General features: G+C 39.2%; 1 protein-coding gene and 1 long non-coding RNA gene across 6 annotated transcripts in view; one reads left to right on the plus strand and one right to left on the minus strand.

Annotated features, from left to right (window-relative positions):
- GMDS (GDP-mannose 4,6-dehydratase) overlaps window positions 1–16,810 on the plus strand; it is a 262,026-nt gene extending 245,216 nt beyond the window's left edge. For all 3 annotated transcript variants that reach the window (XM_087930773.1, XM_026715076.2, XM_026715077.2), the window contains 2 exons: window positions 15,604–15,672; window positions 16,417–16,810. In XM_087930773.1, the coding sequence (XP_087786899.1) occupies window positions 15,604–15,672; window positions 16,417–16,479 (132 nt within the window). In that variant the 3' untranslated portion in view covers window positions 16,480–16,810. The remainder of the gene's footprint in view (window positions 1–15,603; window positions 15,673–16,416) is intronic.
- The window catches only part of LOC148126325 (uncharacterized), a 7,188-nt gene continuing 3,879 nt past the window's right edge, over window positions 16,062–19,370 (minus strand). Inside the window, exons 3-4 of one of the 3 annotated variants that reach the window (XR_015743091.1) lie at window positions 18,194–18,843; window positions 16,062–16,917 (exon numbers count right to left, since the gene is read on the minus strand). This is a non-coding gene — a long non-coding RNA (uncharacterized LOC148126325). Of the gene's footprint in view, window positions 16,918–18,193; window positions 19,117–19,370 lie in introns of those variants that run through there. The other 2 variants (XR_015743090.1, XR_015743092.1) reach the window with 2 other exon arrangements.

Consider the following 19,370-nt stretch of genomic DNA (forward strand, 5'->3'; position numbering starts at 1 on the left):
GATCACATCGTTGTGTTGATTTTTGTGTGATGTACGTTGAGACAAAAGTCAATCATGCTGTGGTCACTGTTGGAAAAGGGTTCTTTAATTTGTATTCCGTAAATTGAATTCAAACTATTGCAGAAGATGAGATCAAGGCAGTTGTTAAGCCTACTATTGTTGGTTACTAGTTGTTCCAGTCCCAGGTTTGTTACAGCATTGTAGAAGGTTGCATGTATGGGTACAGTTTTACATTTGTTTAGGATCCAGTTAATATGAGGTAGATTGAAGTCACCAAGAAAGATAAAAGTGTGTGGGCAGGATGCTGCTCATGTTAGTAGTGAATTTAGCTTGTTTACATGTTCGATGTCATAATCAGGGGCTCTGTAACATAGTAAGAATCGAAATGTGATATTTAAGGACAGTTCACAGACGATGGTCTCAGGAAGAGCAAGCTCTTGAGTAACTTGGATGTTTTTAGATGTAAGGACTTTTTATAGAAGATAGCAACACCACCTCCTCTACGGATTTCACGATCTGATCGATAAACATGATAATTGAAGCTACCATTTTTATTGTTCTAGGTTGATGTCCAAGGTAGAAGAGCATTTGAGCTGTTGTTGCTATAATTTCCTCTGATTCTGAGAAGCATCTGGCAGGCTCTTGTCTGAAACTGAGGAGGCTTCAAGCATCCACTTGTAAATGAGGAATCAGGCTCAGCACAGATGTATACAAATTCAGAGAGCAGGGGTTCAGAGCTTGACTTTGGGAGAGTGCCAAACACTGTGAACTAAAGAAGGTTGAGTGGTACAGATGGCTCGTCTTCAGAAGAGAAAATAGCATGAACTCCTTTAATTAGGAGCCTTGGTTAAGTGTCTTTCAGTCCTACTCCCCTTAAAAGAAACAAATCTCCTGTTTCCTGATAGGTACTGCTGGAACTACCAAGTTCTTCCTTCCTTCCTTTGCTCTGTGATCCGAGTTTCTGCTTGACCTTTGAATGGCTTTCAGAGAAACCTGTGGTTCCTGGACCCATTGACTCTTTTGGGACAACCTGACCTTCCTGTCTTCAGAATCTTCAGGCTAGAAATCTTACGGTAGAGATACTGCAAGAAACCTTTCATTGATTTCTCCAACCTATAGTCAGATATAACAGCCTGGCCTTATCTCTGCTTTAGCTACTATCAGAAGATATCTAATTCAACAAATCTTACTTTCTGTTTTCATCAATCTAAAGCTTGCGCTGGGGAGGATAACGCTCAATACGGGGTGCTGCAGGACTTAGTTCTCTTCCCCTTTTATTTATCGTCTATTTATCGTATGAAAGCTCTGAGAGAGGTTTTTACTTTAGTGATATATCATCAGTTCCATGATGGTGTACACAGTTATGACTTGACTAAGTCACACTTGCTGCAGAAGTTCGAACCTGGTGCTACAAAATGGAATGACGGTTTCTTGGTAATAGAACTAGTTCTATTGCAGATCCAGTGTTGGTGTTGGATGGAGCTTCACTCCTCTTAAAGGAGCAAGTGTGAAATTGTGGGGTTCTTCTGGACCCACATCTTCTCTAGATCAACTGGTATAATAGGCTGTGGCCAGTGGTTCACTCAATTTCAACTTGTACATCAACAATAAATCTACTTGAATCGGGTGCCCTGACCACAGTACTAACGCCTTCATCGCCTCATCCCTAGACAATGCATTGAACAGTAGGTTGGCCCTGCAAATGATTTGGCAACTTCAACAGACTCAAAGGGCATCATCTGCTAAATAGATATGGCAAATTCAACCATCTATCATGCTATCATGAGTCATGTCATGAGTTGCTGATTTAATTCCAGATCCAATTTGAAATGCTGGTTATTTTTGATATGGCTTGACTCGAGGTACTTGGAGGACTGCATAACCCAACAAAATTGGATTGATTTATGGTTATTCTCAATAAGAGAGTTTGTTGAGAATTTCCACCCCATGAAGGGAATGAGATTCTTGCTGTTTGAACACTCTGCTTCCAAAAGTAAAATAAAATCCCAAACATTTTTGCCTTTAGAAAGCTTTTCAAGACCTGGCTTTTCCACAAAATATGAAAGTTCCAGTGGTATGGGCATTAGCTGTAAACTGAGTCTTCCTCATTTTATGAACCACACTTTGCTTTGTGAACTATCTTGAATCTACTAGGCAGTCTATCAATTTTTGTAACAAATAAATACCTAGGCATCTGTATTTCATCGAGTGGAAGCCTAATTTGTTTAACATACAAAGTTAATATATCTCAAGGGGTAGCTAGCCTCAAATTATCTTATTATCTGTAAGAGGATAACATGAAATGTAAGTAAATGGAATACAGCACACGCTGTTTAAAAATAGAGAATGCTTCAGTGTTGCTGATTCTTCTGGATCTGAATTAAATTTGGCAATTACATCAGAATCATTTGGAAATGATAGTTTTCTTCTTTTTTTCTGATATGACCTTTCACTTTGCTTCAGGGAGAATTAATCAAGACATTTTTAACCGTGGATCAAAAATGTCTTTTTCAGTTAAAAGTCCTTGAGCTTAGAAGTTCATGAAGGGGACAAAGTAGCACCAGTACTAATTTCATTTGGCCCTGATACTTGTTTTGGTTGTCACTTATTTATTATCATATTTGGATTTTGGCTTCTTTAATCAAAAATATATTTATAGTTAACATATTTTCTGTAGCTTTTGAAAGCTTTAAATGTAATTACGCATTTAGGCACATAAAATATTTTCACATAGTGTGATGACCCAGAGTGTAACGCAAATGTAACAAAATTCAAAACGTAAATAAATGTCCTTTAATGCCTCCAACTTGGCCCCACTGTTCAGTAATTCTCAGTTGGAGATAAAACGTACTCAAAAATAGTCTTCAAAAGAAAGCAATACAGTCCGAATTTAATGAGCAGATAGAGGTGAAAATAAAAACCAAACAAACTACAATGATGAAATTTCCACAACAGAATAGGAGAAGTATTTACCAAATTCAAGGAGATAACAAGGCACAGTCTGTTGGAAGGACGCCAACCAGGATAACCTCAAACCAAAATAAAACACACTTTGTCTCCAGCGTTTGCTGGAACACAGGTCCAAACTCTTATGCAATTCTCGCACCTGAAACCCATGAAGAGGATCAAGGCCCTCTTCTCCCAAGAAGACCACATCTGTTCCTTATCCTCTCCTCCCTGCGTGCCCTAGGATGGATAGGGAATGGGCCTGGGTCCTCCTCTGACTGCTCAGCCGGCCTCTACCCCTCCCCAGCCTCCTCCACAACCTCCGGAGCACACTTCTACTCACTTTCGGCTGTTCCTCCCCTCCCTCAGAGTCAGTCTCCACCATGACATATAGTGATAATGGCCTGAAAATTAAGTGGAATATATAGATATTTTAGCAAGACATACTTGTGAGTGTGTTCTTGATCCAGACAGCGAAGAGATACTATTAATTATTTTAGCAGATGTAGCTCTACCAGTTCATTTATAAAAATCTAAACAATAAGGCAAATCCCCTTTTGACTGTACAGCATCTCCATATTAAATGTAAATAGAAGAACAGATGTGTTTGAGGAGCAATACGTGCTGTGTTGCACTGCTGTAATTTCAGCATAGTATATTTTGATTGCATGTGTCATTGGGACAAACAGAGACTACAAAGCCACAATATCTTTCAAACTGCATGGCCCAAAAAAGGTTGCCAGGAGGAAAGAAGAAAGAAAATGGAAAGTGTGTAGAGTTTCCCAGTTCCATGAGGCATGAGATTATGTCCATGAAGACATGGGCTAGAAAGCTGGACTTCAAATTAGAAAATTAAAATTAGAAGAATTCAAACGCCAAAGCCCTTTAATCAGAAATTAAGATCAAGATACTGCAAGACACATGTGTCAAGCTGAGAAAAAAAGGTTGTAATTGATTTAAGAAAGAGGAGGCGGGTAAACATTATACAGAAAAGGAAGGAACAATGGTAAATGTCCACAGTCTTCTGAATCACACCTCTAACCATCTATATTTATTCTGTGCTCAATAAAGGCTACAATACAGGACAGCTATAAAAGACATAACAGGCTAATTGGAATAATCAGTTCCTTGTCATTCATCTTTAGCTTTTGGCAGTCTGTGGTTTAGAAACATCCCAAACATGGCTATACATGCCTCGATAATCTTGACTAATTCTAACTTGCATTCTAACTGTGCATTGCAAATTGGTCTAGTTCTTTCTAAATTGAAGCAGCAGTGTGGCTTAGGTGGTTAGAGCATGTTATGAATGGACTCATTTTCTAACATTGACTGTCATGTTTAAATGCTTTACCATCTATAAACTACGTAAGCATCACCTTTCTAGAATCAGGAATAATGAATTGTGAGAGCTGTCAAAATCTCAGTGCTTGGGTGATGTAAAAAAGTGTTTATATGCTGTAGTGCAGGGTTTGACAGCTTTTAAGACATGAAGAGCCTTGGTGGTGCAGTGGTTAGAGTGCAGTACTGCAAGCTACTTCTGCTGACAGCCACCTGCCTACAGTTTGGCAGTTCAAATCTCACCAGGCTCAAGGTTGACTCAGCCTTCCATCCTTCTGAGGAGGGTAAAATGAGGACCTAGATTGTTGGGGGCAAGGGGCTGACTCTGTAAATCACTTAGAGAGAGCTATAAAGCACTGTGAAGCAGTATATATGTCTAAGTGCTATTGCGATATTCAATCTCTGGTGTTACAACATTTTGGGTAAATATTACCAATCCTTTAACGCTTTCTTTAGATTTGTAGAAATCTTAGCTAAATCATTTCAAGATTAGTCATGCCATCAAAAAAGGGAACAGTTAATTTCATTGTATCAGCTTTAAGTAAAAATCATAGACAGTTTCTTTCTAATTAAAAGTGTGTGTGTGTGTATACACACACATATATATACACATACATACACATATATACTTTTAATCAGAAAGAAGCTGCCTATGATTTTTCTGACTTAAAACTGATACAGTGAAATTAGCTATTTGCGTGGCGTGTGTGCATGTGTGCATGCACCCAACCACCCACCCACCCCCACACACACACTGCTCCAGGTGGAAAGCTATTTATTTATTTTATTTATTTTGATTTGTCAATCGCTTATAAGATAATAGGTATAAGGATATACATAGTTATGAATACATGAAATGGGTACATATAAGAAAAATAAAAAGAAACAATAGGACAGGGACGGTAGGCACGTTGGTGCGCTTATGCACGCCCCCTACAGACCTCTTAGGAAAGGGGTGAGGTCAATAGTAGACAGTCTAAGGTTGAAGCTAGAATTCTTCTCTCTGGCCAAAGCTCAGTGACAGTGAAAAGGAATTATTCCATGTTGTCCTAACTCATCTAAGTTCAAGAGTAACCAGCAATGCATTTCATACTGCAAATACTCCAAACTGAATAAGTTTCAAGTTAACCAGAGTTGGCCGGCCTTTATACTTGGATATTAGTCAGCCTGGTTGTGCTAAATATGAAATGCAGGGTTGGAATTCTGTTTAGACTATGATTTATTTGGAATGTCACATCTACAGAACAGTAAGCAAAAAAAAAAATTCTCTTAGGGGCGAAAGGTGCACCAAAATTGCAAAAGCAATGCTGGGAGGACACGTTCTGCTATAAACAAGCACCTGCAAAAGGTTATTCTTTGGAGTGTCCTACTTGGACTCACGTATTAAAGCTGTCATCAAAGTAGATCTGATTATTTTGCACATGGTTTTCCTGAAAGGATGTTATGATTTTCTCGATGTTTGGTGGCTGGTGATAAATTAAGCTTTTATGATGTCATGTGAAAGGCCACTGCTTGGATTTCCTCTTCTGTAGAGCATGCTGAGGGATACATTTAGAGACCGGCTTCAAACACAAAACTGCCCAAGCTGCCTTTTAACTCTTTCTTTAACCATTTGTTTTAGAGTCTCCTGCCAGAGTAAATAGATTAGCACATATCAGACACAGATTACAAAAGATACATGTTTTGTGTTCACAAAAAGTCAAAGTCGTGTGACGAACATAAGAAAAAAGATATATTGCTGTTAGGGCAGCACAAAACAACAGAAAATTTACCAAACGGTGTTCAGGTTCTCAAATTCTTTGGAATCTTTTAGCAGAAAGGTTGCACAAAAATCAATGCTAAAAACCTGGGGTATGAATCTTGCCACTTTCTGAAGATGTAATGAGGGGAGGAGACTGCAGACGGTCAAATGAATATCTCCTAGGTGTTGTGATAGTTTCTGGTTTTGTCTTGGACCCTCTGTCTTACTTACTGTCTTACTTAAAACTGCTGGACGAAGAAACAGTGATTTATGCCCCCATTTTTGCAAATATAAAATTCCATTACACCGAAAACCATTTTCCTCCTAGGTAAAGCAGAGAAAATCCTTTCTGTCTAGAAAAAAGAATACTAAAAAAAAGAAAGAACATAGAAATTAATTTAAATGTTGTACATTAGGATTTCTTTTTTTAAGGATCAAATTTGGAAAGAGAAACACTTCCGAGAATCAAGCCCCAGTTTCTGATCATACTAGACAAGCCACAACCCATTGGGTCAAAATTTCAGAGATATTTGCTTACCTAAACAGAGAAACAAAATTTCCACGGGTGGACAAAAAAAATCAGTGGGAGTGACTTTCGACTTCTGTCAGCTTCGCCATAGAGTTTTCTTGCGGGAAACTATCAGTGAACATCGGAAATCATTCTTCCCCTGGCCATTTTCCTTTCTTCCCTTCCTCCCCTCCCTCCTTTCCCCTTTCAGCAGGCAGGTTAAAGGGTGCTGCTGAGCAGAATGGAACGAGGGAATACACTAGTGACCAGCATGATGCAAATACAGAGAGATTGTTGCTCCATTTTTTTTCCTTTGACTTTTCTCCCTACAGGTTTCCCACAAGCAAACACTTCGTTAGTAGAAAGGTGACAAGGATTGTCATCTATCATATCAGTTCCTTCTGGATTCCCCCTCATAGGAAGCTGTCTGGGAACATTGAAAAAGAGAATTGGGTGTTTATGATTGAGTGTGGCAGTGCAGCAGCAGTGCTAAACTGCAGCAGCGCAGGGTCAAAAACCCCAAATTTCATTCCCTTCCGAAGCAATAGGTCTCAGCATTCTGTAAGTTAGCCCGATAACTCTGCTGACAACATTTTTGTCCTAAGATGCGGCATTTCAGCCAGTGAAAGGTTACAAAGTGTCAAAAACAAGTGTTTTAATAATACGTATATAGATCAGGTGTGTCAAACAAGCGGCCGACGGGCCAGATGCGTCACACACAGGCCACGCCCACCCCAGCACAGTGAATGGGAGAAACGTCACGTGACAGCAATGTGACGCAGCGAGTTGACACCTGTGATAGTCTTCTTCCTCCAGCAAAGGTTCTGCAATATTGAATGGTAAAATTCAGCATTCTGTAAATCATACAAAAAGTAAAGACACCTAGTTGCTCTAATACAGATTTAGGAAGGGTATGTAGTTTATATAAGGCCAATAATATTAACTTTGTTTTTTGTAATATTTTTTGGGATGGCCTAATGAACGTAATGCCCTATTGTACAAGATTTCCCCCTCATTCTTTCCCCCTTTACCATAGGTAGGGGATGCCTGATGTCCTCATGTAGTTTCATTAAGAACAACCAGACTCGTGACTATTATTCACCAGAAATATCTGGGGGGAAAATATTTCTCACTCTAGAAAGACATTGATACAAGACATCCATATAAATCACAGCCTTGTGAGTCTTTCTACATGTTTTAAAGTACTTGCGACCTTCAAACATGGGCTATTTTATGTGTTCAAGTCTTCCAACAGACAAAGTTTTATGAGTACTGTGAGAACAGTTCAGTGGCATCATTTATCATCTATTGAAAACTTCAGAATCTGACATTTATCACTGACAAAGTGCAGTGTCATGGGAAGGGCGTTGGAGATTCATAAGAGCATGGGGCTAAATTACCCCCAAAAGTTAGGCAGGGTAAGGCATGAAGGCGTATGGGGATTGTTTTTTAAATTCCAATAAATGCAGGGATTAGAAATAATGTTAGATAAGTGAACTGCCTCTTGCCAGGGACAGACTTATGGTGTGCCAATTCATACTTCCTTTGAGCCAACTGGAAATCATTTTGAGTGAACTTCAACTCCCAACTCAAGAGTTGAAAAACCATAAAGATGGCTCTCCAGATGTAAGTTATACCAGAAAATAAAGAAGCAAAAGAGACAATGCTGCAGCCATGTAGAGCAGGGGTCTCCAACCTTGGCAACTTTATGACTTGTGCATGCGCTGGCTGAGGAATTCTGGGAGTTGAAGACCACAAGTCATAATGTTGCCAAGGTTGTAAACCTCTGATGTAGAGGGTCTGGTTAGATGCCGTCATTCCAAACCTAATGAAACTATTGTGTCATCATGCCTAAATGTTGGCATGTCAACTCAGCATTGAACAAATATGAAGTCTGTGAAAGAGGTGGAAAGCACTTATGGTTTGTTTTGTTGTTTTTTTTGCTTTGCTTCAGGATTTTAAATGAATCCTTCTGACACTTCTAAGTTTTCTGGAACTGCTATACCTGATGATAAAGGACTTGGGTCTGCTTTACACCATACGTTTTAATGAGAACAAATCACTACAAATTGATTTCACATATCAGTTCCATGCAGTTAATATGTTTGAATAAACGAATGCATGAGAAAGAGTTATGAGCAGACCCCAACTGCCAGAGCTTCTTTGTAGTGGTAAAATGGCTAATTGTTCTCATATGCCAGCTTTAAAAAAAATGTGCTGAATTTAGAGAACTAACAAAAATAAAGCTACGTTATGGTGACTTAAAATAAAAATGTATTGCAATAAAGTTCCACGCTGAGAAGATTATCCCACTAGAATATCTGTAAGGGGAAAAAAGGTTAAACCAATTTATGCGTCCTCTATACTGGGAATTCAAGTATGATTTCAGAATGATTTTCGTCTTTTTTTCCCCCCTCCCTTCTACTGTAATGCAGAAAAAGAAACAGTCTAATGGGCTAATCCAAACGCTGTTGAAATTAACATTGACTTTCGGTGTCTCTGGCTTAACCTTCCCCCAGGAGGGTTATCTCAATAATGAACCATTTTGGCAAGTGAGGCAAGTCAAATAATTTTGGCTGTATTTACATTGTCAGGCATGTGATTTGGTTGACATAAGCAGACCGATAAGGCCTGCATATGCTTTATGTCCTTGTGTTGATTAACTTGCGCACTGTTTCCATTAAAGCAATTAAGCACCATATTATACAGCATGCAGGGCCCGCTCCCGGCTGTTTTGTTCCATTTGCCCTTTTATCTCCATGGTCATTGTGCTTGTCAGAGCCCACGCTGATGGACTCTTTCCCCCACCACCCCAGGTTGAGCTAAGTATTGTTTTCACACTGACGGCATTTCTCTCGGTTCCCCCTCCTAATAGACAATGCCACCAGCCCCGACTTCCTGGACAAACCAGACAGTTGGCTATTTTCTTCTTGTCTCTTATCACTCCCTGTCATTGAAGCAGAGCTCTGGATTCAACTTCATTTTGTGCTGATATCCTGCAAGTACAGTGGGAAATTCATTATCTTTATCATCAGCCTTTTTTGTTTATTACTTCTTGGGATCCATGTTTTGGAGGCATTCGATGGAAGAATAGCAGACAGGTTTTTAATGGACTAGGGAGGGGACTTGGCTGTGATTTCTTGGTCTGCGACTGACAGACGTATCTTGGAAATGTTTTAATGGGTCTTATCCTAAGATGTGCTGAGTGTCAACAAACTATAAAAGCAATGGAGGACTTAAGAGCTCAGCACCTCTCAGGATCCACTCCTAGTGGAAAGCATTGGAGTTCTTTCCCCACACAATACCATGCTTAAAGTGATTTATTTGTGTGCTTTTAAAGGATGCAAATGCCCCTTTGGCCTGTTAATTGCACGTGAAAGCACTTTAAGCTTGAGTTCAGCAAAAAAAAAAAATGCATGCGTGAATTTCTCACCATTCCTGACAATGCTGCCATAACAATAAAGATAACAATGATAATTATTAGACATTGTTCCAGGTATTGGGGTTAACTAGTTTTTATAATCTTTAGAACAAATGTAGGTGAGGAACCATATTTACTAGGTTCTTTTATGTCAACTTTGCTTTCCTAAAAATACAAAGGAATTAAAGCTGATTTTAGTAATTCATAGATATCTTTCTCAAATTTATAAAGATAGCTAACCTCTATTATTGTTAACGCTTGTCTTATAAAGTTAAAATGCATTGATAAAGTTTGTAGTCTGCTACATCTGAAGAGGAAGCTATCGGTCTTCAACCTCATTTCATTCATAATGACTTTCTTGGTTTTCCCTTCATCTTATGCCGTTAACTTCTCATTCATATATTGGTTTTATAATTTCATCATTCATTTATTCATTTTGCATAGCTGCCCATGTCAACAAGTGATATTTTGAGTCATACTTGTTGTTTTATCATGCAAATCATTTGTGATAGTAACTAATTTCACAGCATCGTTTGCATACAAAGTATACAATTAATATAACACTAACATTGCCACCAGTATTCCTTAAATATTTATCATAAATGCATTAAATAAACAATGTATTTATTTACTTACTTACTTACTATGGGCAGTTTACAAGAAAGCATGAAAACCATAAAACATTTTTTTAAAAAAACAGCAATAAAAGAAGTAATCCCCAAAACAAAATGGCGAAACCAAGAAGTAACATACCAACTCCTTGCAAGTGGTTATACCAATCCTAACCAAAGGCCTATGTGAACAGCCAGCCAGGTCTTCATGATCCTCCAAAATGCTAAAATGTAGAGAAGAAACCACTTGGATCCAGAGGGCAGGAGCTGTGATAGAGAAGGAGAATTTCCAGGCTTCCAATAGATGGCATTGTTTAATTGAAGGAATCTGCAATGCACTAACTCCATCAGATTGAAATAACTGGACAGATACAACATATCCTTGCCTTACTTCCTGCTCAATGTGAACTATTTACTAAGCATTGAGGTTGTTTACAAATGTGCTCTTCTTTCCCCATATGCTACTCCCAGCTGTATTCAGCAACCAACTTCCAGCTCCATATTTGTACAAAACGTTCTGTCATTTTGGCCTATTCCGTTTACTATATGCTTTCTCTAAATCAAATAATTTGCAATAAACTCTCTTTCTCATATTCATACGTTTCTCAGTGGCCTGCTGAGGAGGAAAAATCAAATCTACACATCTCCTGCCTAGAATAAAGTACCACTAAACTTCCCGAATCATTGACACCATTCATATTAGTCCAATCAAAATTCTGCCAAACCCTTTCCTATCCCCACTTACTTGTATTATAATTCTTAGGGTTTTTTTTCTTTATTTCTTCTTACTACCATTCCCTTTGATGAAGTTTGTAGTCTATAGAGGAACAATAACTACATTTTCCAATTGACAACAAAAGTGTAATATTTACACACATTAAGCAACTCATACAACCGCAAACTTAGTTTAATATTTCTCCAGTTATACCTCATACATCTTCAGCATTACAATTTTACAATATACATCACAGCATTTGTTATTTTCTTCTTTCAATATCTTCTTCACATGAATGTTAACAGAATTTATTGCACAACAGCATATTAATGTCACCCCCATATAAATCCTAAAATACTCCTTCTACTGTTATCTCACTTTATTTTCATCCTAAATAAGTTCATTCTATTTTTCTATTTCTCATTCTTTTGGAGTTCCTTGTTGATTCTTTCTAGCTATTTCTGAAACAATTTTTTATTTGTATAACAATTGCTACACATTTTCTCAATGTTTTTTAATTTTAGCCATTCTTTGTTCTCTGTGCAGCCAGCTTTTTTGCTATATACACATTATATAATATCTTTTATTCTCATCTTCCATACTTTTTCCATATCTGCACATTCCATTTTGCTCTGCAAAAGTAGTAACTTTTAGTACTTTTTCATGCTGGACTCTCTTCCTGAAGTCATGCTGAAGTACTTTCACTCTAGTTTTTTTAAGTTTCTTTTTCCTCCATGTCCATTTCTATTAAGATCCATTTTTGATAGTATCAAATGATGATCTATCTTCCATTCAGAACTTTTTACATTATATCTGTCAGGTGGATCAGATCTAATCATATTCACATGTACAGAGTTCAGTTAATTGTTTTATTATTCAAACCTATCTTGAGCAATCTTCTCAGATTGAAGTTTGCACCTGAATAATAGATAAGGTTCAATGACATTCAACTGGGATCATACTTTGCTTTCTTGTTTCCACACAGAGATTCCAGACTAATTTCCCATTTGACTCCTCCCCTGGGCTCAGTCAGTCAGTCTCTTTCCAACAATATCCTTCATTTAATACCTTAATCTTTTATTATAAGTAAGGCAATCAATCATATTTTAATTAAGGGATTATAAAAAAGTTAGAAGGAATATTTTCCAAATTCAGAATAAAAGAAGTGTAATTTCATCTATCTTTTAACATATTTCCTTGATATGCTATATTATTTTAGTTGAAAAATTATTTGTACTAATTTGAGAAATAAGACCATTTAATTGTACATGACACAGAATATGATTGGTAACTGTAGTTGATATGCAAGTTATTATATAAAGTTATACATAATTTACACATGTAATCCAAGAAGCATTATCACTTCCCATATAGTAATATCCATATTTAAAAGGAGAAAAACATCCAGTTAAATGCTACAGTACTGTTAGCTACGGTAAATCCTTGATATATATTGGAATATAATTATGAATACAAATACACTTCATGTCTTCTTTATAGCAGTTCATGCTATTGATTTTCTCATTTCCTAAGTATAGTTACAATAGAATATCTGTAGCTTAAGGTTGAACGGTGGAGTTCTTTGTGCTCTTTGAGCTTTTTCATTTGCTTGCAGATGTTTCATTATCCAACTAGATAATATCTATGCAAGTGAGTGTGGGGTTTGTTGCCAATTAAGAGTGTATAGTATATAAAGTATACTATATATATATATATATATTAGCTTGCCATACCAGTTTTGATGGGAGTATGGTTTCCTTGATTGGATGGAGCATTGTTTTCTACTTGCTTGTTTGTCTCCTGTTAATCCCTGCATATCTGAAATTGACTGAGTAAATGGTAGGCTCTGCTACTCTGTGAAATATAAATACATACTATCATTAATTTCCCCCCTCTTTCCGTGTAGTATTTAGGATGTTTCTGCTTATGGGATTCCTACTTTGCCTTCTCCAGGAATCATGGTTTAAGTTTAAAACAACCAAACAAAGTCTATTGTCCTTTAAAAAAAACAGTTCTAATAAATTCCTGACCTTGTACTATGAAGCTTTCTAAGACTTTGGTAAAGAAAATAGAATTGGACAGTAATATGTTGCAGAGTGAAACCAGATTATTCACTTAGTGAGCTAAAATGAAGGTGACGATGACACTCAGAAGCAGCACTCAGGAAATAGAATATTTACATAGAAATTGTTTGCATTTTTCCCCTCTGGTTTTCATTGCTTTTAAAGAAACATCCAGACCACACGCTGCAGATAGTTCTTCAATGCGAAGGAGTATTCATTTTCTAAAACTGTAAAAATGAATTGCCATGTGTTCATGCTGAATACATGTAATTGTGTGGCCTTTGACACTTAAACCTACGATTACAAAAAGGGAGGGCAGGGTAAAAAGTCTCATTTGATCAACTCCTGCTTTTACCTATGAGAGATCATATCACAGATAAGTGAACTTAATCTGTGGGAGAATTGTACAGTTAAACAGCAACAATTTGGCTCCCTCATCAAGGAGCAGGGGCAAATTGTAATTCATATTTTAAGCTCAGAGCGTAGATTTTTTAAAAACAGGATTTAAAAAAATAGACAGATTTTACTCTGTGTCATAATAATAATAATAACAACAACAACATTTACACACACATCTACTGTCCGCCTGCCTGCCTGCCTGTCTTGATTTCCTTTATTTTACCTAAAAGCTGTGTTGAAGACAGGATATGGCTTACACCATAGCATAGGGCAGGGTGTAGCATAGAATGTTTTCCTCCTCCCCCTTCCTTGTATATTTTTACAGCCTGGTGGCAACAAAAAAGCATTTGTAGAAAAAACAAACAGTAATCTAGATTGTGCTTTGAACATTTGATTCCTGCAAAGCTGTGCTCCATCAGAAGCAGAATAGCAGCAGTGGCCATGTTTGTCTTAGCTAGTTGACTTTTGATCGTTCTTTTGCTTTCATGGGCTCATCCTAAAATCAAATGTTCAGTCTAAGGCTGTAGGACTGCACCTTGGAGTAAGTCTCCATGAGGCCAATCATGCTTCTCTGAGTTGACTTGCATGGAATTCCATAGTTAAGAAAACAAAAGATCTGGCACACAGTTCCAGTCTTCCCCAGAACCAGTTTGTAGGCTCCAGTTCAGACTCTATCTGGAGGCTAAATAAGTAGATAACTCATTTCACTCAACAGCGTGAACAGTGTAGCTAAGTAGTTTCTGCTCCCAGCTTTATTTTTAAGTTGCACTTTTTAGAGAGGTGCATTGTTTTTCACCACATGAACTATTTGTAAAAATACACTCAGTACTGCAGTTTTTTTTTTTTTTAAGTTCTTGCTGAACCCAAAACTCAGCTGCAACCGATGGCTGTTGAACAGATGGAATGTGCCATTCTCCATTATTAAAATTAGTCTGCAAATGCAGTAATCCGATTGGTTTACAGTAAAGACGGTTCTTTGGTGGAATTGTTGCATGAATGCAGACCTACAGTCTTAGGCATTTTTATAAAAGAGGTTATCAAACACTTCTCTATAAATTTGAAATGAATGGAAATACTTTAAGCATTTGAATTATGCTGTTTTCTTTGTTCTGTCTTGTTCTGTTATTACTAATATTTACAGGTAAAACTATACTATACCCAGCAATACTGTCAATGATGAATAGGAAATTCAGAATAATTCATTTGGGTCATTTTTTTGTACATGGTGTATCTCAATTATGAAACATACAGCCCTCTGGCTGTGGTGATTGTGTGGATCTAGCTGAAGAAAAACATACCTTGGGTTTGCCATTTGGTTTTCTTAAATGTGATTAAAGCAGGACAAAAGCAAAGTACAGGGCATTGATTTCTAGTAGTGTGAAAACCAAACTTCAGCATGTATGATAATCTAAAATAAGGTTTTTAAAAAAGAATCAGTATTTGGTTATGTGCAATAATTTATTACAAAACAATTCTTCATTTGGTGCTGTAAAATTTGGAAAGATGGATTTCTAAGAATCTCTAGTAGATGTACTTATTGGGGGGAAATTTATATAATAATCTCTGGGTGATTACAACAGTAGAGTAAAATAGTGTTGTATCAATCTTTTTATAATCCTCCTTCTGTATTTCAATGTTCAACAAAGGAATCAGGTAGACTTAGCTGAGGCTTTCCTTTCATTTGGCTAAAGATGCAGCCTTAGTTCTCTTTCTCTCTGTGTGTGTATGAGAGAGAGAGAGACAGAGGGAGAGAGTGAGAGGCAAAGAGAGAGAGAGATTCAAGTTGGTCTATGAACAGTGACAAAAAAACAACACCCAAATTACCCTATAATGCCATTTGTTTCTTCTGTATTTTCCACAGGATTTTCTACAAGGCGATTGTACCAAAGCAAAGCAGAAACTCAATTGGAAACCTAGTGTCACTTTTGATGTAAGTTCTTTTTTTTTCCCTCCATATGCTTTATTGAAGATCACTTTTAGAAACAAAACACAGTTTTTATTTGTATATATCTAATTCAACAAAAACCAAAGTGATCACAATGCAGACAATGCAAGGACATAATGACAAGGCATCCAGTAATTCTCCAACTTTTACTGTGATGAGACTAATCTAATTATTCTAAGCAATCAGTGGATAATAGCTGACCACAGGAATAAACATTTTGTAGGTTAAAATGTATGTTCTACATTTTTCCAAGTACGTTTTTTCAGATTGAATGTTACAATATTGTGCTACATTCCTAAAAAAACAACAACAGAAACTCGGGTCTGAAGGGAAAGCGAAAGGGTGTAATTCAACAAATGAAAAACAAATGTATATTCACAGCAAGCAGTTATCAGTTCAACTATTTATTTTTGGTGTTTGCACCCAACAGTCCAAATTTTACCCACCATGGTGGTAAAAGGACCTTAATCTATTTACTGTCCTTTAAAGTAAGTGCTAAAACTATATCTCTAATTCTCATCCTATGAACGTTGTGAATGCATTTCAGAAAGCACTTGGGGTTGCCATCCAATTAGGAGGAAAATGAAATAAGTAGAGTGGTTGTGGGAGGTGAAGAAGTTAAACATTTAATAGGCTTACTCTAAATAGTGAGTCAGACCATTTTCTCCCAACTTAGTGCGAGTGGAGAGTCTCACACTTGTTTATGTATGTGTCTTTCTCTTCTCACAGGAGCTGGTGAATGAGATGGTGAAAGCAGATGTGGAACTGATGAGAAATAACCCCAATGCATGAATCGGCCCCTCTTTCTCTATTTGCTCCGGGGATGAAACCTAATGATGAATCATCCAGAAGACAGTTGTTGGATGTTGGTGAGGCTGGAGATGCTAAGCTTCAATGGTGTTAGATGATTTGTTGCTGCCATTTTATTTCCTTCTGCTTTCCGCAATGGATCCCTTCTTTTTCTTTCCTTTTTTTTTTTTTCCAAATTCGAATCCTGCATCATGCTTTTATGTTCCTTTCTGAGGGGGAGTTTGAAGCAGAGAGGGTTGTTTGCAATATATAATCAAAATTGATCTTGTAATTTCAAAACTTTTTCTTTTGATATTAAAAATATATTTCCATATATGAGTATGTAATGCTTTCTCCATTTTGAATGGAATATTGTACAAAAATGCAAGCAAATGTGGTATATTTTTCCCAAAGTTAGGATACATCTTTTACAAATATAGCCTAAAAGGAAAAAATACCTGTGCAATACATTCATCATTTCCCAATATATTCAGACTAAATTCTGAAGATACCTTCAGATTAATACTCATTCAGAGCATGGTTTGATATAAAATGTATCACACATGAACGATACACAGATTACATACAGTTTAAGCTTCTATATATGCAAAGAGGAATTGAAGAAGTTGTGATTTTATCCAGTGCTATTTCTAAAATAGTGTCTTTGGAATATCACACAGGTTATGTGTTCAATGAGCAAAGAAACATGAACAGAGTAGAGAATTTGCTTTCTCCCACTTAAGCCCATTGCTGTCTTGAAAAGTCTGCCCACCCTGCAGTTATATGTGGTAGGGAAATCTAAGGCAATTAGCACCTAATTATTGTACATCTACATACTGCTACATTGCTGTATACACCCATTTTTTTTTTTGCTTCCTATAATTAATTAGCCATGTAAAAGCTTAAAGCCCCACAAAGATGGCCTTAAGTCGATTTCAAAAAGGAGGGAGAAATCCAATGTTTAAAACGAACGTTTGTTCACTTTTTGTGCAAATGTGTCCAATTGATGAGAAGAAGGTTGGGGTTCCCATAAATTTATTTCCCAATGGATTCTTCCACCCAATAACCCCTCTCTTTATTTTGAAGGAAGGGAGAATTGCCAATTGCTCTGCTAGATCCTGAAGGGTGTAGTTGCCCACAATTTCAATCGGGGAGTCGAAGTCGCACTTGGGTTGCAACCCATTTCACACTCGTAGATCTGCAACAGTTGTTTGAATGGGCAGTATATCATGTATAGCGCGAACCAGCGCGTGTTGACTTCCCAACGGTAGCCTGGAAAGCTCTTCCAAGATTTTGCAAAACGGGTGCAAACGATGGCAAACCTTCTGCAGAGGACAACGTGCTAGCAAGGAGAGTAGCCGGGCTTGGGGAGAGAAGACGGGGGGGTGGCGGCTCCCAATTGGGACCAGATGTTTCGCGGCAAGGCCGGCCCCTCGCCTGGCTCTTCCCGCAGGTGTAAAAGAAGGGGGACCCGGCACAATCGGGGCTCCCGTTCGGCAGGCGAGCAGAAGCCCCCTCTGGCCTTGCCAGGCTGTTCCTCTCCCAGACCCGGCTGGCCTTTATTTTTATTTTATTTTATTTGGGGGGGTGTCTTCGCCTGCAAAGGCTCGACGGCCTAATGATCGCGCGCGAAAGGGATCCCTACCTTGCGAAAGTGAAAGGCGGATGAGAAGCCGGCTGGATTCTCCAAGCGCCCCCTCCCCCGTCCCAGCCTCACCCCAGGAGGTCGGGGGGTGTCTCTCCCTTTGGAAAGGCTTGGACGGCCCCGCTCTCGTTGCGGCCCGCTCCCTCCTCCTCCTCCTCCTCCTCCTCCTGGGGTCGCTTGCCTCTTGGGGTCCTTCGGCGCCTTCGCCTGGAAGCCGAGTCTGCCCGGGCGCTGATCCCGCGCAAGGGCATCTCAAAGCCCGCCGTTCCCAACTGGGTCAGCTGGCAGGAAAAGCCACCTTCGCAGCTTTGGCCTCTTCCCCGCTCGCCGACCTGACCGAAAAGGTTTGCTGGGGGAGGGGAGGGGGCGAAAGCACCGACGCCCCTCCGCGGCCTTTCCATTTCTTAAAGGCGTTGAACCGCAGCCTCCCCTCGTCGCCGCCAGCCCGCCTCCCGGCGTAGCGGTACCGTAAAGCGGGGGTGTGGGGTCTGCGGCTTTTGAGAGCCACAACCCCACCGCCCCCGGGGCAATCTTAGATGCGAGGCCTCGCAGGTTCGGGATAGAAGTCCCGGCGGCCAAACGCCGCCCGGCGCTTTGGGCGATGGCGGTGGACGGGGCTTCGGACAGAGAAGCGAAGAAGCCAGGCGCGGTCCAATCGGCTGGGGAAACGGGCCGCCTCCGACGGGAGAGGCGACACAGGTCACTGCAGGAGGCGCCTTGAACTCCTCAGGAAAGCGGCGCTCTGGCGCGGGGGCCCCCCGAAAAAAACAAGAGGCCTCGATTCAGGCTGAGGACGCGGCCAGCGCAAGGGGATCCTCTCGCCCGTCTTTGGCGGCAGGCGGGTCCGCCATAAAATTCGGTTCCATCGATCGATTTATTGATTTGTTGGTTTATTTATTTTTACTATTCAGAGTGCAACTTTCAAGCGAGGTCTTCATTGCAACTGACCTCTGCAGCTCTCTGGTTACACCTATTCTCTCTTTTCTTTTCTCCCCCTCTCTTTCCCCCCTCTCCTGCTCTCCACTCTCTCTTCCTCCCTCTCCTCTCCCTCTATACTCTCTCCTTCTCTCTCTTCCTCCCTCTCCTTCTCTCCCTCTCCTATTCTCTCTCCTGCTCCCTCTCTCCTCTCTCTCTCTTCCTCCCTCTCCTTCTCTCCCTCTCCTATTCTCTCTCCCCTCTCTCCTTCTCTCCCTTTCTTCTTCCCTCCCTCTCCTTCTCTGCCTCTCTCTCCTCTCTCTCTCTTCCTCCC

Source organism: Pseudonaja textilis, chromosome 3 (assembly GCF_049901715.1).
Source record: "Pseudonaja textilis isolate UNSWEBS1 chromosome 3, rPseTex1.2, whole genome shotgun sequence".
NCBI classification, from domain to species: Eukaryota; Metazoa; Chordata; class Lepidosauria; order Squamata; family Elapidae; genus Pseudonaja; species Pseudonaja textilis.